General features: G+C 41.5%; 2 protein-coding genes and 1 long non-coding RNA gene across 5 annotated transcripts; 2 read left to right on the forward strand and 1 right to left on the reverse strand.

Annotated features, from left to right (window-relative positions):
• Positions 1-1,442: 1,442 nt before the first annotated feature.
• Positions 1,443-12,189, reverse strand: LOC109519590 (uncharacterized). Its single transcript, XR_002168986.1, has 3 exons — positions 12,177-12,189; positions 11,399-11,400; positions 1,443-1,507 (listed from the first exon to the last, which is right to left on the reverse strand). It is a non-coding gene; the product is annotated as an uncharacterized LOC109519590 (long non-coding RNA).
• Positions 8,710-9,881, forward strand: olig4 (oligodendrocyte transcription factor 4). Its single transcript, XM_019876215.1, has one exon. It carries the CDS (start codon positions 8,843-8,845, stop codon positions 9,590-9,592), a length of 750 nt encoding a protein of 249 aa, XP_019731774.1. The 5' UTR covers positions 8,710-8,842; the 3' UTR covers positions 9,593-9,881.
• Positions 12,190-14,108: 1,919 nt separating the features above from the next.
• bsdc1 (BSD domain containing 1) lies at positions 14,109-21,409 on the forward strand. Of its 3 annotated transcripts, none has more exons than XM_019876882.1 (11): positions 14,109-14,293; positions 14,848-14,902; positions 15,473-15,589; positions 16,447-16,614; positions 17,046-17,100; positions 17,957-18,072; positions 18,162-18,230; positions 18,877-18,961; positions 19,043-19,543; positions 19,715-19,818; positions 19,903-21,409. In XM_019876882.1, exons 1-11 carry the CDS (start codon positions 14,283-14,285, stop codon positions 19,930-19,932), a joined length of 1,311 nt encoding a protein of 436 aa, XP_019732441.1. In that variant the 5' UTR covers positions 14,109-14,282; the 3' UTR covers positions 19,933-21,409. The 3 variants fall into 3 exon arrangements, with proteins under 3 accessions (XP_019732441.1, XP_019732459.1, XP_019732450.1); XM_019876900.1 differs by having other exon boundaries at positions 14,110-14,293; positions 19,043-19,495; XM_019876891.1 differs by having other exon boundaries at positions 14,111-14,293; positions 19,043-19,528.
• The last annotated feature ends 1,579 nt before the right edge of the window (positions 21,410-22,988 follow it).

Genomic DNA, 22,988 nt, shown 5'->3' on the forward strand with positions numbered 1-22,988 from the left:
CATCTGACCTGTCGAGATGACAGCTTAGTGCATCAATTTGACTGAACACTGACCAGCTGCTATGTTAAATTTACCACATAATCTAATGTGGTCAAATGCAAGAGCGCTAATAATCAGTTTCGGCGATAGCAAAAGAGAATTATTATTTGAACAGTTTGCCAATTTATGTTGAGCTCCACTTCATCATACTGTGAGTTATTTTCCTGACTTGACATTTTTAGCATAATGGTGAACTAAACGTGATTACCATAATGTGAAATGTACCATATCTCTTGAGGGGAGTATCATCATCTGTACAGTATTATACAGTATTATAATCCAACTCAGGTGCATTTTGCTGTGCAGATGTTCAACTTTCTTAGAAAGATGTACTGCATTCTATTAAATTAAAGCTAAAAATAGCAGTAATTGCTATATCATGATCATTTACTACATATTAATTAGAATTTAAAAAGAATTGCGTAATGATACAGTATATGTTTCTAGAAAGTGAGGCAGAGGTGAGAAATGAGTTCAAGTGTGAGAGGTTATTTGGCGATTGTCAGAGTTTTTTGGGGAGTGTGAGGTGCTGTCAGAATATTTGCATTTATGAAGTTTAACCAGTGTCCGTATGATATTTTATTTTAGTGTGAGGATAAGAAAAATAACTGTCTTCCTCTCCAATATTTTTTTATCATTTTGCTGCAAGAATAGAAAATGGAACTGATTAATGTCTCATCAATAATAATTACTTTGAAGAGCAATAATTCAATGTAAATGAAAACATGGGCGGCCCGGTAGTCCAGTGGTTAGCACGTCGACTTCGCAGTGCAGAGGTACCGGGTTCAATTCCAGCTCCGGCCTCCCTGTGTGGAGTTTGCATGTTCTCCCCGGGCCTGCGTGGGTTTTCTCCGGGTACTCCGGTTTCCTCCCACATTCCAAAAACATGCATGGTAGGCTGATTGAACACTCTGAATTGTTCCTAGGTGTGAATGTGAGCGTGGATGGTTGTTCGTCTCTGTGTGCCCTGCGATTGGCTGGCAACCGATTCAGGGTGTACCCCGCCCTCTGCCCGAAGACAGCTGGGATAGGCTCCAGCACCCCCCGCGACCCTAGTGAGGATCAAGCGGTTCGAACAATGAATGAATGAATGAATGAATGAAAACATGACCAAAAAGCAAAACATTCAAGTGTGTACCATTAATGGAAGCCCAAGACCACCAGAGAACAAAAAATATATATTTACCTTCACTTGAGATCATTTCTACCCTTCATGTGAATGTTTTTGCTTGAGGATATGTGGATAAATAAATATCCCAAATTTATAAAGGGGGACCAGAGGATGTGTTTCAACTACAGAGGGATCATACTTCTCAGCCTCCCTGGTAAGGTCTAAGGGTTGCTGGAGAGGAGGCTCTGTCGGGAAGTCAAGTCTCAAATTCAGGAGGAGCAGTGTAGTTTTCGTCCCGGCCGTGGAACAGTGCACCAGCTCTAGACCCTGAGCAGGGTCCTCGACGGTACGTGGGAACTCGCCAACCAGTCTACATGTGTTTTGTGGACTTGGAGAAGGCGATGACTGTCTTCACCTTGTCCTTTGGGGAGTTCTGTGGGGAAGTGCTTCGGGAGTAGGGGATACCGAACTTGCTGATAAAGGCGATTTATTGGTCAATCTATGTTCCTCCCCTCACCTATGGTCATGAGCTGTGGGTGATGACTGCAAGAATGAGATGCCGGATACAAGTCGCCGAGTTTCTTCAGCGGGATGTCCGGGGCCACCCTTTGACATAAGTTGAGAAGCTCAGCCATCCTGGAGGTGCTCAGGGTCAAGCCGCTGCTCCTCCACGACGAGATGAGCCAAATGAGGTGGCTCGGGCATCTGGTTAGAATGCCTCTTGGATGCCTCCCTGGTGAAGTGTTTCGGGCAAGAGGCCCCGAGGATGACCCAGAACTTGCTGTAGACTATGTCTTCCAGCTGGCCTGGGAATACCTCAGAAAGAGCTGAAAGAAGTGGCTGGGTAAAGAGAAGTCTGGGCTTCCATGCGAAAGCTGCTGCCCCCGCGACCTGACCCCAGTTAAGCAGTGGAGAATGGATGGATGGATGGATATGGTTCATGGTTGATCAAAGCCATGTCTAACATATTAAACAAAATGTAAAAACAGCACGTCATACAATTCAATCTCAAAATGTGTACTGCTTAAACACTGCTTTAGGTAATAAACAAAACTACAAAGAGTGATAATGAACAGTTTTTTGGACATTTGAAGATCAGTCTGACCCTACCCATCAGTTCTACATTATGCTGCAACTGGATGATAATGTGTCACAGATTTCCTCATCAGCATTCACATCCACCCATATGCAATTTAAGGTTTAATGTATGCCAGTAATTACCCACCTGAGTCCGCAGTGCCTTGTGGAGTCAATAACTACATTAAAAAAGGAGCACAGTTTGAAAACACATCTTAAGGCACGATAAATAAACAAATAAAAGAAATACAAAAAAAAAGACTAAAAATAGTGAGTAAAAAAAAAGAGCACATTAAAATACTTCATCTAAAACGTCAATGGTTTCAGGCAAGACATCATAATAGGGTACACATTTTTGGAATGTTTTTAAGCGCAAGTCCTGTGCCAACTTAACTTAGGTAATTTGCAGTTATATCTTTAAGTGAAAAACTAAAAGAAATCAATTGTGAGTCACTAACTACCATGATGCCTTCCTAAAGTGGAAGACGTCAAGAACACCGACACACTTAATTTGGTGGTCGGTGCAGCCTATATAGAAGCCAAACGTGGGCGCACGCGCATACAGACGCACGCGCCATTGATCAACTCATCAATCAAGAGCCAATGAGGATGGCCAGTGGCCACCAACACTCAGGCTATTGTGTGTGTTGACCTCAGGGTCAGCAATAAGTAGCTGAGGACTATGAAACACACAAAAGGACAGCATCATGTACTTTCCACATACAGTTGCGTTGCCGCCGGCACCCATCTGAATGGACACATGGCAGGCCTATCCACAGATGGGACAGAGACAAGGAGGGGGTGCGGGGGGCACTGCATTTCTTGTGTGTGTTCGTTGCCATGGCGAGGGTGCACACGCAGTGGTAACAGACTGAAACAATGGTGCTGATGAAAGCAACAGTCGTGCCTGGGCTTCGGGGATGAAGATTATTGGGTGAGCATGTCCCTGATTCTATCCGCCCAGATAACATAGAGGGGGGCATGGGGGAAACACAGGCAAGGGCAGGGGGGTGCAAAAAGTGGCAGAAGTTTGCAGACTGCGGACACAATGCCACCCACATGCCTCAATGAGTGGCCAACTGTTCAAAAGTGTGACATGCACGCTGCCAAAGAAACACAATGTGTGTGTGTGTGTGTGTGTGTGTGTGTGTGTGTGTGTGTGTGTGTGTGTGTGTGTGTGTGTGTGTGTGTGTGTGTGTGTGCGTGCGTGTGTCTGTCTGCCGGTTTGTTTGTTTTGCATTGATCAAGATTACAATGCTGCGAATGAGACTCGTTATTTTGTAAAAATCTTTCATTTGAGGATCAGACAATTTAGCATTGGTGATGTAATGTCATATGAAGGTGAATGTATCATTATATGAAATATATCAGATAGAAAGCTGCAGCAACAATGAAAATATAGAATTTTCTCTGAAATTGATACCGATCTTAAAAAATAAAATCAAATAAAAATTCTATTTACATCATGAACTCTGGGATAATCCGGAGCATCCGAGTTTTGCCCCTGCAAAAAAAAAAAAAAAAAAGTTTCTATTGATGCATGAACACATTGATTTGCCTTTAATTTAAAATGCTGCCTGATGATGTCGTATTCTCTCGTCTGACTTTCGTGCAGACACTGCGGCTTCGGTTCCCACTCTGTGATGGTGTGAATGTGTGAATGGCGGTCTGTGCCCTGTGAGTGGCAGACCAGTCAGGTGTGTTGTCCACCTTTTGAATCACTTTTTAAATCAGAATGACAATTGAAATTCCTGAAATGGCTCAGATCAAAAGTTTACATATTGTAGCCTTGTGTGTTTGGCCCGATAATCATTGTTGCCACTTGAAAACATCACTTTGGTACTTTGCTAACTACTTGGTTTTAAAAGTTACTCCAATAGATTACGGTACACGTGATTTCTTTAGTGACAATGAGCAGCTGGCGACAACATGCCTCCATATAAAACCATCGACATGCATTTTAACAGTAATGTATAATAATAAAAGTTTTATGAAAAATAAAGACACATCTTTCTTGACCTAAATATTGTTTTTTTTTTTTTTAAGTAATAATGACAATCTGTCTTGATCGCCTGACTTTTGTGCGGGCAGCGTGGGATCGGTTCCCACTCAGCGTCGGTGTGGATGTTGGTGTGAATGCTTGTTTCTCTCTATGTGTGCCCTGTGACTGAGTGGCGACCAGTTCAGCGTGTAGTCTACCTTCTGCTCAAAGTCAGCTGGGATAGGCTCCAGCAACTCCGGCGACCCTGTTCAGGATAAGCGGTGTCGAAAATGGATGGATGCATATGCTGAAATTCCAGCAGACAGCTCTGAGTGGAACTGAACAACGAATGCTGAAGTGGCTGATGGACAGAACCCGTTCGGCGATAGGTGCAGCTCGTATCTCTTGTCTTGAACAGTTGAAGGAAATCGATTGGGCATCTACAACATTTTGCAGGAGTCTCCGGTTAAAGATTTTTGTGGCTCCAAATTTTTATTACCGGTACAACACAGCCGAATTAAAACAGCTTTTTTTCATAATTAATGATGTAATATTAATCCCGCTCATCTGTTTTCGATCTCAGTGGATTGTGCTGGTGTACCTTATTTTGTAGCCATGCATTGTTTATACACGCTTATTTATCAAACAAGGGGATGCAAGCAGTTTGCATTTTGGACTTTTAAAAGGCGAAACAAATGTGTGTTGACAATCTCGGGAATGAACCATCATTAGCATCACCACAAACTGAAGGCCAGCATCTGGATCTGGGCCCTACACCTCCTGAAGGGGGTCTGTACAGCAATCGGTTCTGCACTTTCTGCTCCTTTCACAATCTCGCCCTCGGGCCAGTTTTTCCACCCTCTGTCTTCCCCCCGGAGTAATTGTCCGGTAATTTATGAAGTTCTATCAGCATGACCCAGCCAATGTATGGGGTAGCCTGCTGACTGAGTTCATTCAAGCCAAGAAGAGAAGGCACGGACTCCTTTCATCCCACTCATAATCGTCAGTTCTCCATGGACCTGTGTCCTTCTTCTGATTCCCCTCGCCCCGCAGCCCTCATCAGCAGGTGATCCTCCATGGCTGCTTAAAGACGAAGGAGAAAGTTATTGGGCTCTTACGTGACTCATAAACATCCCAGAGGATTTTCATCGCACCTTTGTGCCCTTTTTTTGTCATTGCTGAAATGATGCAATTGTTGGCGGCAGCGTAAATAAATAAATCACAGGACAGTTTACTCCAGCACAGAGCGATAAGAAAGGCCAGCACTTCCTGTTCGCTGAAACAGCCCGTTTGGACACGTGAAGACTTCGATACCTTCTGGAGTGCAGACAGTGTGGAAGATGTTAAGATGAATCCAATCAAATCCTGCCCAGGGTGCCTTTTTCTCCTTTAATATTGTTAACTCAAAGCCTTGATATTCAAGTAACAGCCCCGCCCCCACCTCTTCAAAAAAGAAACTGGTAAACAAAAGCAGCGAAATGCTCTGAAGGGAACGCTCTCAACCACATGCCCAGATTAAAGCCCATGTGTGCGTGTACAGAAGATGTAGTCACTGATCCAGTTGAACAATAGTCAGTAGAGAGTGAAGGAAGCCTTTTGGTCCACAGCACAGGTTTGTGTTTCAGCTTAGCACTTTATTGAGCCATGATAGGCCGTAATCTAGCCTGATCCGCTGTTGCGACAAGCATATGCCTGTGATAATGCCCTCATTTTCTGGTCACCTGAGCACTTTCACTGGACCCCATGAGGTAAAAGAAAAGGGGTCTCTAAACCTTCAGAACGTCTGTCACAAAGCCCTCGAAATGGATGTAGGGTCTTGAAAGAAGAAAGTCAAACAGCCAAATGCAGGGTTAAAAACTGAAGGATTATGTGGAAACATGGAGGGTGGCTCTGCATTCATTTGGAAAATGCAAAGCTCAGAGAGTCTTGTGTCTCTCTGTGTGGCCCGTTGCCTCTGCAAACACATGAATGAGAATGAGTAGGAGAAAGAGATTTATTTGGCTCATGCATATATCTGTAGTCTAAGCGGGAGATCAATTATGTTTCTTTTATTCCGCCTGAGCCCCTAACAATGATCAATGTATCCGTGGATAGCAACTGTTCACTCACAAACACACAGTTGCTCTGCCTTACTGTTTTGTTGCGTCTCAATGTAAATAAGTGGCCATTTCAGAAATCGAACCTCAAAAGCAGTTAGACTAAAATTAAATTAAATTAATCGGCCCTTTAAACGTTCACTGACTTTGCAGTGTGTAATACACATTGAAAACTGTGACACAGAATCAGCCATTAAAGAGTCTGAAAAGGCCGTAGAAGAATGAAATCGGGGCCTTTGTGTCCGACATAGTTAATTAGGATCTGACCCAATTAGTGAGGGGAAATCCAGCAGCCATGTTGGCGCGGAGCCTAACGATGGGAAAATCCATATGCTCCAAATAAACGGCCCATGTTGTCGCTCAAGGTTCTCCAATTATAATATCACTACATGTTGACGGGGGCAAAGCAGCCTGTGGGGCCCCCTGATGGAGCTCTGGTGGGGGGTCCTCAGGGCCCCCTTGATTTCCATTCTGTGTTTGAGAAGCACACACAGTTATAGTGTATTTTACACTGCATCAGTCAAGACTATATGCACTGTGCAAGTCAATGAAGATGCCCTCTGACAAACACAATTAGAGACTTTGAACGTTTGTTGTCAGTTGTTTTTGGAACAACTATGAACTAGCAATTATGGCGCCCACGGCCGGAGAGAAACAAATCAAAAACATTTCCAGCGTTGTCCGAGCAGCAAAAAGGTAACTCTTAATTCAGTTGTTGCACCATAAAATATAATTTGCAACAGAATCTAATAATCTCTGACACAGTATCTTGCCTGTGATTCATGGAATATGAAGTCAAATTTGTAAACCATTTTGTGGAAATCTCACTGCAAACATTTGTTTGCACAAGGAAGTGGTTAGAAGAGTGATATCCAGATTGTGAATGCACACAACTGCTTTTTGGTGTCATGAAACCAAGAATTCCGATTCATATTTAAGATAAGCAGATTTCCGAAAAAGCAACCTAGTGCGCTCGTGAGAGTGCAAGTGCTTTTTATGGTCGAATTAGGGGAAGACAATGCGGTGCCCACCCTTTAGTATCTTTTTAACTACCTCCTCCCCGCTTGCAGGGTCCCCTTCAAGTGATAGTGATGCGATTTCGCAGACTGTTTGGAGAGCCAAGTCAAATTTATCTCACCCCTTTTGTCTTGGCTTTTGGGTGAATTGTATCTAGTCTGCCATTAACACTGCTCTTTACATGTTCAAGCACCTCATATGGTGTTTCATGCCTCTTTCTGGTGTCGCATAGATACCGTATGTAAATAAGGCCTCGGAGGTATCTGGTGTGATGGTGCAGGGCATTAAAAAGGTTGTCTGCTTCACTGTATGTCTAGACTCTCACTTGGACATCACTTTCATTGAATGGTACGTACGTGGACTGTGTCAACAAACAAACAAACAAACACACTATGAGAAAGCTGTTGTGTGTTTGTAATGATGAATCTCGAAAAAAGTATTGGGAACCATATTCAGTGACTTAGACTTGAGCCAATATTGACATCTCACATTTCATTACTAAAGTAGTTGAACAATACAATTTAACCTCCTGATACTGATAACAAAATATCATGAATTATTCTATTGAAAGAAGTTAAAAAAAATAAAATAATGATGAATTAAATTAAGTTAAATGTAAAAAAATAAAATAAAAATAAAAAAAAGAGAGAGAGGCCCGGCCTTTTCACAAAGAAAACTTGGCAAGAATGAAAGAAAACGATTTGGCTGTATACTGATTTATCATTTTCATAAATATCATTATTGTAAAATGATTAACATTTTTCAAACATTATTAAGTCAAGTAATTAAAGCAAAATTAGCAATGTCATTTAATACAACAAGGAGTTACCCAGCCACTGAGTGAATAAAGGCATCATGACAGCAAAGTCTATAATTAAGTATTATTAAGGACACAGCTGGAATTATGAGGTATCATTTAAAAAGGTTACACAAAATGTGATTTTCTACAATTCTTGTCTTTTCTGAATTTAATTTTGAATTTCCAAGTATTTGTAAGTGTGCCCTTTATTAAGGCACAAGGTATAAGTTCATTTAAAAAAAATCTAATTTCATAACCCTCAACAAGTACTGTCTTGAATTAAATTTTAACTCTCTCAGTTAACTCACTCTTTATGCAGCTTAACGTGTGTTCTTGGTTAATGTGCTACGGTTCATCTGGGATGGGGTGGGGGGGGGGTGAAGAGGGGAGAAATGTGTGTGTGGGAAGGTGCAATAGGGACCACAGGACTTTGTGTGTGTTTGTGTGTGTGTTGAGGGTGAACATGTGTCCCTTCTGCAATTGGCTGTAGCTCTAAGTGTCTCATTATGCGACTTATTGTTCCTTTGTTGTGGTGGCTGTATAAATAGACCCATGGGCCCAGAGGATGACAGTTTCGACAGACCGGTCATCAGACTGAATAAAGGGAATTAAGACTGTGGCTGCACTACGAGAAACACACACAGATCAAGAAAAACTGGGAAGCATCTGAAAATATCCCAGATTTTTTTTTTCCTTTTTGCGCTAGTTTTGCTTCAACCAAGATGGATTCTGATGCTGGTTCCACCTGCAGCCGCTCCTCATCCCCAGACCTGGTGGTGGATGACTCAGCTGGGAGCTTCTTCTCAAACAAGATGTTTCAGACATACTGCCAAGAAAACCGGTCAGACAGAGAGGCCGACCAGAGCGGGGGTGGTAAGGCCAAAACTAGATCTCAGCTCAGCAAGGAAGAGGTGCAAGACCTGAGACTGAAAGTCAACAGTCGGGAGAGGAAGCGAATGCATGATCTCAATCAAGCCATGGATGGCTTGAGAGAGGTCATGCCCTATGCTCATGGCCCATCAGTCCGCAAGTTGTCAAAAATCTCCACCTTGCTGCTTGCCCGAAACTACATCCTCATGCTGTCCAGCTCATTGGAGGAGATGAAGAAGCTGGTGGGGGACGTGTACGGAGCCAATGCTGCCGTCCAGAGTCGTACTGCCCACCCATCGATCACCCCTGCTGCATCACCTGCCCACCTCCCCCTGCACCCCCTGGCCCAGTCCCTACACTCTCTGGTTGGCACCAGCCAGCATCATCCATCCACTCCAGCTACAACAGCAATTCCAGCCCCGCACTCACCTCCGTCGACCAGCTTTCTTGGGTTTCACGCTCCAGTCCAGGGCCTTCTGAAAGACCCACTCCACCTGACCACCTCCTACAGGCATTTCCCTGGCATGCCCTGCCCATGCTCACTCTGCCAAACTTTACCGACACCGACCTCTTCATTACACGGCTTGGCAATGAACAAGTAACTGTAAAACTGACTACTACTGTTATTATCAGCATGAGGGCCCAAACAACTTAAAGAAGGAGAACCAACTGGGGAACTGGTGACCGGTGCCACAATTTGTACATTATGTATATAGGTTTTCTGCCATGCAAACTGCTGCTATTTTTTTCAACTAGTCTCTTCTGTGTTGCTTTAAGAGAACATATTCTAAATGCAGAATTGATTTTATCAAAAGTAGCAAATACTGTAATTTATGTGATGAAGAACAATGAAGAAACACTGTCAAAAAATGATTTTTGTGTGTCCTTTTGTATCGGATTTCTATTTTCTTAAATTAAATTTGTTATGATCATAAAACTTGTGTGCTGACATTATTACGGTTTTATGTTTTTTTAATATAATTTTTTAAAGAAATATGCAATCGAACAATTATGTTAGTTGTTACAAGACATGATGTCTTGAAAGAGTTGAGTCATACTTACATCACAAAAGCTTCGACACTACTCGGACAAGGGAGCAGTGGAAAAAAAAAATGTAGATTTAAGGTATCATTGGTTGCCAACCGCAACTTTAGAGGCACTGCCCTCTTAAAGAGGGACAGAAGGGCGACACAATGCGACAACACAGAAGCTGAATGTGTTGTTCTTGACCAAAGAGGACCATCCATCTTTACCTCAACAGGGCGTAGGAGGTGAAAGGACAACCCAGGCACCAGGAAGGCGCGTCACTTTTGTCCAACACAGGCAAGAGACGTTAGCTATGTCCTTAAGCTCTAGGACAACGATTTGTCACTGTCTCATCATGACTTATCTGCGCACAAAGGACAACTTGCACCAGAGGGCTCAATGTGGCCAGCCTGTCAAAAGTTTTAAATGTATTTATTTATTTTATATGGAACGCATATATTTCTACACATCGCAAGCATAAAAGATATTCACAAATAGATGCGCTTAATGAAGTGGAGACTTGATCAAACGATTAATCGGCTGAAATGCAAACACACTGATTGCCGCGAACACGATTTAGGCAAACAACGCAACAATGACTTGCCTTCACTTAGCAACAAATCAAGCGTGTAAAATACATGCTTATCCTCCCACGGCTGACAGATGAGCTGCAGATCAGGGGAGAAATGAAGAGATGTAACTCATTCTCACCCACCTTCCTCTTGGGCCCCCTCCCTCTCCTGAGAGCCCTGAATGGGGTTGAACAATAGCCCGTGCGGAGACACAAAGGGTGTCCAAGCTCTCGTGCCTCAGACACAGACCCCCTCCATTCAATCTACATTTCATCATGGTAACAAGCGCTGTCAGGCCAAAAAGCCTGACACACTCACTCGCCACAAAGGCGGTTAGCTCTAATATATGAGGCTATTGACACTGTAAGGAGCCCCTGTCAGTGCTGGGGAATTGTCAGCTGTGGGACGTCTCAGTGGGGGGAGGCAGCTGCCAGCCAAACCAAGCAACGAAGCTTCTGGCGTGGGGACCGCCATTGCTATATCACCTGGTGCCTGGTCCCTTGACACAGAGACCCGAGGTCCTCCCACAAGGCCCCCCTTTTATCAGGGCACAGGTGGGAATGGGAAGCAGAACACATTGCAGAGATTAGTGGAGACCGGCCTCCCTTTGGTCAAGGTAGATAATTAGAGACATTGACTTGTGCAAAGCTGGTGTTTCCTGATTGGCACCAGATGGTGTTAACCCACGGTGTGGCATCAGCAGTCTGGAGTGAACGTGGTGTCTGTGAGTTTGAGTGTGCCGCGTAATGGATATCCTACTTAAATCATCCAATATGGGCAGGTCCTCTGTGGACCATTATGGTCAGCCACTGCTGCCGTCAGCAGTGCCTCAGCAGCTTTTGGCTCACAATGATGTATGACGAACAATGTCATTTCGAAAATGTGTAATTGCCGGTAATCTCAAATTGTGATCTGCACAAAACCACTTTCTGCACTTCTTGGTGTATGAACCCTTCTTGGAGCAGTGAACATAGGTGAATTTAACTGCATCTTGTAAATATTATGTGCGTTGGATGTTATTGTTAATGATAATAATAATAATAATAAAAAAATAATAATAATAAAACATCGAATTTAATAAAACAAATGGAATACTAGAAGGAAATACTAGAGAGTCGCTAAATTTAATTCATGCTTAGTGTAACAATAGATTGTAAGAGAATGTGTGCACATTAAGCAATATTGTAGTTTCTTTTTTCCATGTAAAGGACTTCTGGTGTACATGTTACTGTAAACTGTGTAACTATATGAGATAAAATTATGCAATAAGATGACTCTATAACTATGCTACAATGTGAATGTGACAGAGTCTGACAAATTGTACAGTGTAGATGGTCACTGCATGTCGAAAACAAACACAATGTAATGGTGCCTCATTACATTTGCGGAGTATTGTACTCATTTTTGAGCAGTGCGCACTGTTAAAAACGATGATGAAACTGTCGAGTTCTCTCACAATGAAATGGTGCAGTGAAACTGTAAGACATTGAAAAACTTGCCAGTTAAACTCATTAATTCCATGATATTGTTGACAGATGGATATGTTAACCGATTCATATTCTGATCAATAGAAAAGCATTTGTGTAACTTGGCTCATTCAATCTACATTGACAGGGTTAATTGGGAGACTGAAAATTCCAATTAGTGCAAAAGAGACGCTGGACAAAGGATACATATTGCAGGACATATGCACACATGGTGTAGCGTCTGGATGCAGGCAATCTTCAATTAAGTGACAACACACTTCCAGGGCTTTGTTGTCTGTTTTTTTATTTTTATTATTTTGAGCTTAGTAAAGCCAACAGACAAACCCCACAACCCCCCGAAACTGAATACATATTAATGAGTTAAAAACACAGCTGCTGAGGGGGTCAGAACACACACACACACACACACACACACACACACACACACACACACACACACACACACACACAGCCTGTCTAGAAGTCGTTGTCTATGGGAGAGGTTGAAAAACTAAAGACTTTTTTTACAGTCGACTATAATGTGTTTAGTTAACACCATATTAGGTGTTAAATGTTGCCCATTGACATCCATTGAAGCCTGGACATCGTGGAAGGAGGATTCCCCCATCCGTGTTCCCCTTCACAATATTTCTGATTTTTTTTTCCCCTTCTTTGAGTTTTTCCTTGCCTGGTTGTGGGGTTTAAATCAGGGGATGTCATTCATATTTGTCAACTGTGGGATTGTGAAGCCGTTTGAGACTATTTTGTGATCAGAATTGGAATCAGAATCGTCTTTATTGGCCAAGTATATAGAAATACACAAGGAATTTGCCTCCGGTAGTACAGGCTACACTAGTATTATCACTAACAAGCATCTATGATAAACAAGTACATGACAAAGAAGTACCAAAGGACTTTGCATATTGTAAGGGTACCATCGTTTTTTTCTTGTTGTTTAAAAAACAAAAGGGACATATTATACACGAGTACACACAAACAAAAAGTCACATTGTAAGGCAAGGTAAAACAATTTTATTTATGCAGTATAGCACATTTCCATTTTGTACACAAGGCAATAAGACAGATCTACAAGCATTTACAAACACAAGAGTTAACAAGAACATTGACACTGTTTATAAACATTAACAGAAGACTTTCAAAATATTTAAAAGTTAAGTAAAGAAACAAAAGTAAGTTTCTGAAATAACTACAAGAATAAATATCTTTTAAAATTGTTTAGAGGACTTCATACATGGCATGGGGAAAAATAGAAATCAAACTGTTTAACCTGGATTGAAAGCATTTACACTCGGGCTGACTTAATTTCTGTTCTCGTGATTTCAGAAAAGTGTTATATCTTTTATTAACTCCTTGTTAAAATTACAAATACTTGAATTACAATGATCATCTGTACAGGTCAAAATAAACTTGGGGTTCAGTTTCATTCTTTTTTTTTTCTTCAGGTTTTTTTTTTAGGTCGACATGAAATGTTCTTAGTTTTAACAGGAAAAACAGCATCCAGGGCATTAAAGAAATAAACAGGTTGCCTGAATTTTGGGGATTATTTGTAATTCAAAGAACACACAGAAACGATCTGGAATAGCCAAATCTGTTACATCAACAGACGAAATGTCAACACCTTTAGAGATAATGAGATGAAGAACTTTGCGATGGACTTTTTACATGTTGTGACAAACCAAAAGTATCACGTGTAGTCTAAAGTTCTTTGCAATATTTATCCAAACTGTTGTCAGTGTGAATGTAAAAGTCTCCAATTATGAGCAGACAGTCATAGTCCGTACAAATTACTGAGAGCATTTATTCAGTCCTCCATAAATTTCTCTAAAACGTTTCGTAATTATTTCACCATAAATATATTTTTAGATGGTCAAAACAATTTTAATATCTACATTTTCCAGCTAAATCTGCAAACAAAGGCTCTTTACACGACGTAATTTCGCTCAGACTTTAGCTTTGCCGCTTAAAATTGGCCTTCTTAGACCACCGTAGATAATACACTTTCACGACATAACACAATACAGTATTGTACACATTAACTAAACATGAAAGATGCCCAGAATATATGATTAAATAGTTTTTTTTTAACACGTATATGTTAATATGTGATGATGTCAGGGCAGGTATGAACGGTTTTCGTTGCGTGTGTATTACTTTGACGTAACTGGGGGTAGAGTTCAGAATACTGATGATGATGTCATCGCCTAAAGATGGCTGAAGGGTGAGTGTGAAGTCACGTATTAGCTTTACTTTTAAAAGTTGTTTTAGCAACGGATATGTTTTCGGGAACATTAGCCGTAAATTTCTTTGCAACTTGCGCCGCTATTATTATTGGATGAAACTGCTATGCACAAACTGCTGTTCTCTCTAATGTTCGAAATAATTACAGGAAGTGCGTTTGTTTACAAAATATAGCCTAGCAAACGTTCGCTTAGCTTAAATGTAATTCTCTCCACCAACATTAATCACCACTTATCGAACGATTAAATGAAATTGTGCTTCATTTCTCTCTCTGGCGCGTTTATTGAACTAATCAAATTGCTGTGCAAATTCATAAATGACAGCATAGCGAGGCGTTTATTTTGCTAGACTGTTAGCCTTCTACCTCAAACTGCCACCAACCGTTAGCCAGTTCGTTGCAAGCTGAAGCAGATTCGGTGAGGTTATGCCCAATCTACGATGACTTTGCAACAGGAAAGAAATTCTAGGGAGATGAACATTTTGGTCCTGTTGTGTATTTGGCTAACGTGAATTATAATTTGCATCCGATGACAGAGAAAGCTGGTGGGGAGGCTGGCTTCATCAAAGCTTCCAGGCCGTCAAAGACAAGGTAACCATTTATTAACACACCATACTCAGGTCTGAAGTTGCTTGTCATTTTACCACCAAGTGTTACTTTTGTATATAGATTGGTTGTACCATTTCATTTGTAACACCAATGACATGAAATGACATTCTGTTGACATTGTGAAATGTCAACAGAAACCAGGTTGTGGTTATTTAGAAGGTCTTGGCAAGCATGTCTAATACAATACAATACATGCTGATTTATATAGTGCTTTCACAACAGCGGCAGCTGTAACAAAGCGCTTAACAAAACAGTAAACAAAAAGTAAAATAATAAACACAACACATAACACAAAACAACATGTAAGTCGTGCAGTCCGAACCACTTTTCCCTCATACACTTTGTAGTTTAAAGCAGTTTGAGATGAAAGAGGAGAGAATCAAAGTCGTGATAGTTAATCTTTTGCCCACATTTCAAACACTACTTGCATATTAAGTTATGGATGGCTTCTAGAGCTGAGGATAGATGGGTAAACAGCTGACTTTTAGTGCCACAATTGCCTACTGTGCCTGGATCTTTCTTCCAATTGTAATGTCTTTATTTTTATTACAGTCATCTGAGGCCTTGGAATTTATCAAGCGAGACTTGACGGAGTTTTCCACAGTAGTGCAGCATGACACGGCCTGTTCAATTGTGGCCACAGCCACTGCAGTCAAAAACAAGCTGGCGGTAAGTTGTTGCTTTTGTTTTTGTCCCTGCATCTGTTAGGACTTCACATTATATTGCAAGAATGTCATTGCGATAATGGCACATGCAGCTTATCACAAAAATGTGCAATAAATCAATACTTTGATATGGAATCACACGCTTTTATCCAGAGTTTTTTCTGCGTTCAAAATTGCGTGGCGGTCACCTCCAGCTGCCCCCCCCCCCACCCCCCAGCCAGGCCGAATGATATCGCTCAACACAGCGTCAAGCCCCAGCTGTGCTTATTGAGGGATTGATGTCCCTCTGCGGGAGCTTTGTATTTTAACTGCAGGTGCAGCGTTGCGCCACTATGAGGGCGCTATACCAACAGCAGTGCACAGGAAAGACCTGAAGCAACGACTCAGGTCACCAAGCTCCAGTACGCCTCAGTCCGTGTCCTGCGCACACGCTCGTCAAGTGCTGCCCCAAAACACACCGCAAACTCAGGATGCACGATAAATACCAGAATGACGACTTCTTGTCAATGCATCTAATGACATCGAAAAAACAAAAAGGACAGCCATGGGTACAACAGTGTTGTGAAAGCCAAAGGAAAAGGAAAGGAAAAGTGCAGTCCTTCTGCCAGAGAGGAGCCAAGGGCTCAAACGATGCGATCCGATTTCACCATTGACATTGTGGGCTCTTGGCGACCAACTTTTTAGCATCGTTGATTTTTGTGGGCTACTCAGTCACTCGCCGCGTACGGTTTAGACTTCCGAGCCTCCGCTATCTTCTAAAACAGACACATTATTGCTTTTGCAGAAAATGCAGCTATTTAGTAGAAGCGTCTGGACTGAACAAAATGCTGAACTCTGAGCACAATGCCTTCTTCTTTCTAGGTTGAAGGCTCGTCAGAGACTACAGAGAAGGTGAAGAAGAGCCTCTCCAGCTTCTTAGGAGTCATAACAGACACACTTGCTCCACCCCCTGATAAAACCATAGACTGCGATGTTATCACATTGGTGGCAACACCGGCTGGAACTACAGAAGTCTACGACAGCTCGAAGGTGGATATTTAGTTTACATTTTATGACAGTAAACAGAAATGTTACACTGTCAACAGTTCAACGCCCATTTTAAAGACTTTACTCTCATCTTGTGTTTTTAATGCTAAACTAATTTGAACTGTTGACTGATACTTTTAAGTCATGCCAGATTTTGTTTTACTCTTTGTTGACATACTGTTTTCCATCAGAAATGTACAGATATTGTAGAAAAAGACAATTTTTTTCCCTCACTGTCTGACATGGTCAAACTCAACTTGTCCGGTTTTAGGTCAGTTTGGATTACCAGTAACCCTATTTGCTCAATGCTAAAATCACGATAGAAGAATGTTTGTAGCATTTTTTTTCATGAATTCAAAGTTAGCGTGCATTTCATTAGTATTTGAATTGTATGACTTTTGTTTGAGTTGAGCATTTTTTTTTGGTCCTTACAGGCACGGCTCTACAATCTGCAAGCTGATCCCGCCACATATTGCAATGAGCCTGATGGTAAGACATATACCCAGTAAAGATGTGTAATTTAATAATCATTACTCAATTTACTCTCATTACATCAAATTTTCAACTGAAATGCCCTGAATTTGTTCACCTCAAAAAACCTTAATTACTGAGCATCCTGAGTTTAAAGTTAAAGTAGCTGTTTTCAGTTTCGGCATGTTCTTTGGACATGTTCCTTTCAGTAATTAAAAAAAAAACAAAAAAAAAAAAACACTTTCATTGCTTTCACAGTATGCTTCAGATCATTGTCCATCTGCATTGTCAAGTGCTGTCCAGTGAGTTGTGAAGCTTTGGATGAATATGAGAGGATAACATTGCCCCCAAAGACTTCAGAATTCATTCTGCTCCTTTTGTCAGAAAATAAACAAGTAAATAAATAAATAAGAAGATAAGAAAGCCTTTATTTGTCTCACAATGGAGAAATAAACATTCGTCCTGGCAATACCTAGAGTACATTGTTTCAGAATATATATATTTTTTAAGGAGAGCTGCCACAAAATCACGTGAGGGTTCATTGAATGAACAGTCTTTGGATCCTTTGTGAACTTGTCAGCCTTGCTCAATATCTTTTGCACCAAGTTCTCTCAGACGAATCGTTACTTTGAACCCATTGGAGGTTAGAGGCGTTCTATGGAAACGTGTTCTGCGTTTGCCCATGCACTGCATGAATATAGAAAACGTCATGATATCAAATGTGAGTCTTTGTTATGTCTTCCATGAAGCTGCCTGGCTGTGGCACAATCGAAGACATCAGTGGGATTTTTACTGACCAGAAGTCTCTACTAATGGATGCTTTCACACTTGTTCATACGTGGTCTTGCACTTTATTTCCAACTGTTTCTCCCAGGGCCCCCAGAGCAATTTGACAACTGGCTATCCAACTTCAGTGTGGACGATAAGAAAGGTGAAATCTCTGAGCTCTTGGTTAGCAGTCCCTCAATACGAGCACTTTACACAAAAATGGTACGTCGACTTTTGTGATGCTAATCATTAGCTTGTTTGAATAAAAAGCAATCTGGAGATGGGGTTCATTTTGTCTATTTTATTTCAAGGTTCCGGCAGCGGTTGCCCATTCGGAGTTCTGGCAGAGGTACTTCTATAAAGTATTTCAGCTGGACCAGGTAAACGTATCCATCAGTACACATCCTTTATGACCTCAACATCCTCTCATGCCCATTGCCAAGCATGAAACTTGTTTCATGGTCTTTAGTCCCCCCTGCTGCCGAGTTTGAATATGAGAAGCAGCCCCCCCCCCCCCTTGATGCTCTCAGATGGATGAAAACGGCTGGATTTTTCTACCTAATGTATATTTCATAAATGCAATATTAATCAGAGTACAGTGTTTAGAGTCGTGGGGGTGCATAGAACAGATTGTAAAGAACACTTTTGACTTCCCCCTTTTAGGCCCGTTAGGTGGTTGAGTACATCGCTTTGGGTTTTGCGTGCTTGGAACTAAAATTTGGTGACTGCTGTTGTTGCTGAAGTGCTTTATGTGCTTAAGTGGTAATTGTATCTTATTCTCTTTCAACAATTTTGTGTTTACCGTGGTCATTTTGCGCATGATGGTGTCATGTAAACGTGTACTTTCAATTGTGGTCTTTATTGCTGCCATTTGGCCCCATCATTTGGAAAGAAATGTTTTAATCCAGGTTTTAATCCATTTGGTGTGTCTATAATTTGTTTGAACACTATGCTTTTAAGAACAGGATTGCATAATGTTGGTGAAATTGTTGCAAAACTTGTTTCTGGACTGTTTTGCGTTGTCAGGAGGAGGCACGGCGAGTGGTGCTGAAGCAGCGGGCTGAACAGGCATCCCACACAGAAGTCCTTGGCTGGGAGGAAGAGGAGGAGGGTATACTAGCAACAACTTACTGACTTAATTTGGAGACTCGACTTACTCACACTACCATGATGGGTTTCCTCTTTCTGTTAGATGACTTTGTTGGTACTGCATCCTCATCCCATCTCAACTTCACGCCCCCATTGGACTCAAGCACAGCACAGGAACCGGCACCTTCGATGACTCCCACAGCAACCACACAGCTGCGTAATACAAACCTGTCTCCCGGTGAAGAGCGTGACGCCACCCTCTCAATTAGCAGTGACAGCGTCAGTCTGCCAACGCAGCTGGAGGTGCAGCCCGAGCCCGTTGTCACCGAGCTGGTAACGAAGCTGACCGAGGTCACTGTGGACGATGTAGTAGACAAGATGCCAAAAGCGCAAAAGCCTGAGCAGACCTGTGACTCGGCTCCTGTGACACAAATGGAAACTGGGACCCAGCCCGAGGTCACCGTGGATGCGGTGACATCATGGGCCCCAAAAGTAGAGGCCGCAAAGGAGGACGGACCCCATGACCTGAGAGTGTTTGAGCTGAACTCTGACAGTGGCAAGTCTACACCTTCTAACAACGGCAAAAAAAGTACATTCCCCACAGGTTTTATATATATTTCTATATATTATTTTGTTATTTTTTTAATTGTTGTCATCAATATTTACTCTTCCGAATCATATTAATAGTGATGCATTCCTGCTAAATCTGTTTTAAAAGATGGACCAGACAAGTTGTCATGAAGTTTAAGGCCGTAATTCCTCGTATGTCCACCAGGTTCAAGTACTGATGTGAGCGAGGACTGGGAGAAAGACTTTGATCTCGACATGACAGAGGAAGAAGTTCAAATGGCGCTCTCTAAAATCGAAGCATCTGGAGAGGTTTGTCTCTTCGTCCCTCGATAGTAGTTTATAAATTGGTGGCATGCTCAGGAGTTTTCATTTTTTTCCTTTGTTTGACCCAAGTTGGAAGAAGACTGGGAGAACTGGGAGTGAGAGACCCTGCAGCACCAACCATGTCCACACCATCTAAGCTAATTCTCTGCTGATGAACCATGCCTTAAATCTTTGTCCACGCCGTCACCTTGTCTTATATGTCCGTTGGAGATTTTCCAGCAGGGGTTTTGAACCAGTTTGGGAAACCTATTGGAAAGGGAGACAAGGTATAGGTAGGCCTTTCCTCCAGACACCGTGACATGACTATTTCTTGGAGTTACTTCGGAATGCAGAGCAGATGACACTCGTAAATAGACGGAGGTTGTAATCAAGATCGATCACAACAACGGAGGAACCCTTTCCTTTTTTTTCTTTGTACTATGAGTTCATCATGTATGTTTTTGTTGGCTTAACGTTAGGTAAAAAGTAGCGGAAGTGCTGCTTGTCACCTTTGTGAGCTAAAATACGACAGCAGTAATTTTGGATTATTATTATTATTATTATTATTATAGAGCAATTATTAAGTCTACCCTTGCCCGCCTTTATTTGACTTGCTTTTTATGCAAATATCAACAGACCCGCGCGAAAGCGTTAACACCCTTAGTTTTTGCGCATTTTTGTTACAACCTCTAATTTAAGTCCGTTATTTATCTGAATTTTTCAAAATAAAATCTTAAAATTGGCACGCGCATAACTACTCACCCCAGTCCAGTACTTGGTAGAGCCACTTTTTTTTGGCAATCATGGCTACAAATCGTTTTTGATAAGCCTCTGTTCCAATTTTGACCAACACTTGTAGACCAGTGCAGGTTTTGCTCACATATTTAGCACCAACCAGCTTTTTCTGCATTCGGATGGAGTGGTTGGTTCGAAAGATGTTCTGGGGGCCCCAAGTATTGTGCGTGTTTAATAGCAGCAGCTGTGATGCTTACAATAATTGTAGTTTCTCAGGTGGCTCATCACGGGGTGGCTAAGGGACGAAGTGGTACGCACATCTGCTGCACATTTCTGAGATTGCGGGTTTCAAATCCAGGCTCCTACTTCCCTGTGTGGAGTTTGCAGGTTCTCCCCATACTTGCCTGAGGTTCTTCTCAAAGTTCAAAAACATGCACAAAAACATGAACAATAGAACACTCAATATCGTCCTTAAGTGTGAACGTTTGGGTGTCAATATGTGCCATGTGGCTTTCTGGTGACCCGTTGAGACTCATCTCTTACCCAAAGTCATATTGGATAGGCTACATCTCATTAGTGGCGCGAGTAAGCAGTATCGAAAATTGATGGGTGGATCTGAGGAATAAAATAAAGATTAAAGTCAGACACAGAAATTCTTATGAAGTCGTTCGGAATTGCATGCCTGCAATTTAACATTATGCAAAATGTTGTAGTAGTTATGTGATTGGACAATGTATTGCACATCTGTGATTGACAGTACCATTTCTGTTGTTCCATCTTAAAGCTGTCACATCATTTTTACTTTGAGTTGCTTTCAGTAGGAATTCTCAATTGTTTATGCCATTAAAAGTTTCATGGCGTACTAAGTTTCATTTTTCTTGCACCATGAAATTATCTAGATGCCCTTTGTTGTTAAAAAGAAACAACCGGAGATGACTGGAAACATACGGTAATGAGTGGGGTGAGTGGTGTTTTCCATTCTAGTGTAAAAGATGTACAGGAAGTTGCTACTCATACCAAAGTTCTTTCCGCGTCCTCTGTGTATTCTAACTATCTTGGGAGGACGAAACTGATCAAAATCATGAAGCAGGCTATTTATATACCGGACACTTTTCAATTAAACAGGCGGTAGGTTTACAATTCTACTTTTATATAAAACAGTATATCTTACTTAGAATTTCATAGATAGGTATTTGTCACTATGTAAAAAAAAAATAAGTGCAAGAAATAACTTCAAAACTTTTTTTCTCAGTAATGTGGTCGAAAACAGGTGCCACAAATTTTTAAAATGTCTTCAAGGGCAAGTAAAAATAAACAACTGAAATAAAGTGTGCACACCCTCTTATAACTTGCATGTGGCTTTTCAGAATTAACCAATCAAATTTAAACTCATGTCAAATGAAAGTCAGCATACATCTGCCACTATTTATTCTGAAAGTTCAACCTTGGTTTCACAGACCATTAAAAAAAAAAAACCAACCTCTCAAACATATGGAAAATGTTTTATGAAACCAACTTCGAACTTTTTGGCCAACATTCCAAGAGTTAAATTTGACTGAAACACAACACTGCTCGACATCACCAAAAGAACACCATACTTATATTAAATAATCGTGGCGGTCTTTGTGCAGTTTGTTTTAGCTGGAAGCGGGCCTTAAAAGTGTTGGGGAGAAAAAAATCATTCAGGCCAATACCAATCAAACCAAAACCTTGTCGTAAAACGATTTAAAAAATGTATTTATCCTGGCCTCGTTTTTTTCCCACTCACCTCCCAAAGACACGCGCACGCTCACACAAACTGACATTTCAACAGGAGCGTGTCGATTTATAGCCACTGTCCTTCTTCCTCCCCACATTTTGGCAATTTACAGGCGGTTCATTTGCGTGCTATTGACTGATTTTTGAAACCGCAGGATCAAAGTACTGTAGAGATGGCAGTCTTTGGTACCTCAATACGAGCACGTGTTAGCTACCATTGTTTGAATACAGAAACATGCTACTGTTTATTTTACCCAATGAAATATGCAAAAAATATCTAACGATTTTCCGGAACAAACTTAGACGTACATTTATTAGTACGGTTTCATTCTAGAACAGAAGGATGCGTCTGTCCAAAATTGACTGCACCATCTTCTAAGTGTTGTTTGAAACCGCAGGATCAAAGTACTGTACAGATGTCAAATACGAGCACGTGTTCGCTACCATTGTTTGAATACAGAAACATACTAATATTTATTTTACCCAATGAAATATGCAAAAAATATCTAACGATTTTCCGGAACAAACTTAGACGTACATTTATTAGTACGGTTTCATTCTAGAACAGAAGGGTGCGTCTGTCCAAAATTGACTGCACCATCCCAAATGAAACACGTGAGGTCGCTGTTGTTCCAGTTTGGCCGAATCCGCCACTCTTCTGTTGATGGCTTCTGTCTCGCCGA

The sequence above is a fragment of the Hippocampus comes genome, unplaced genomic scaffold, assembly GCF_001891065.2.
Source record: "Hippocampus comes isolate QL1 unplaced genomic scaffold, H_comes_QL1_v1.1 scaffold107, whole genome shotgun sequence".
NCBI lineage: Eukaryota > Metazoa > Chordata > Actinopteri > Syngnathiformes > Syngnathidae > Hippocampus > Hippocampus comes.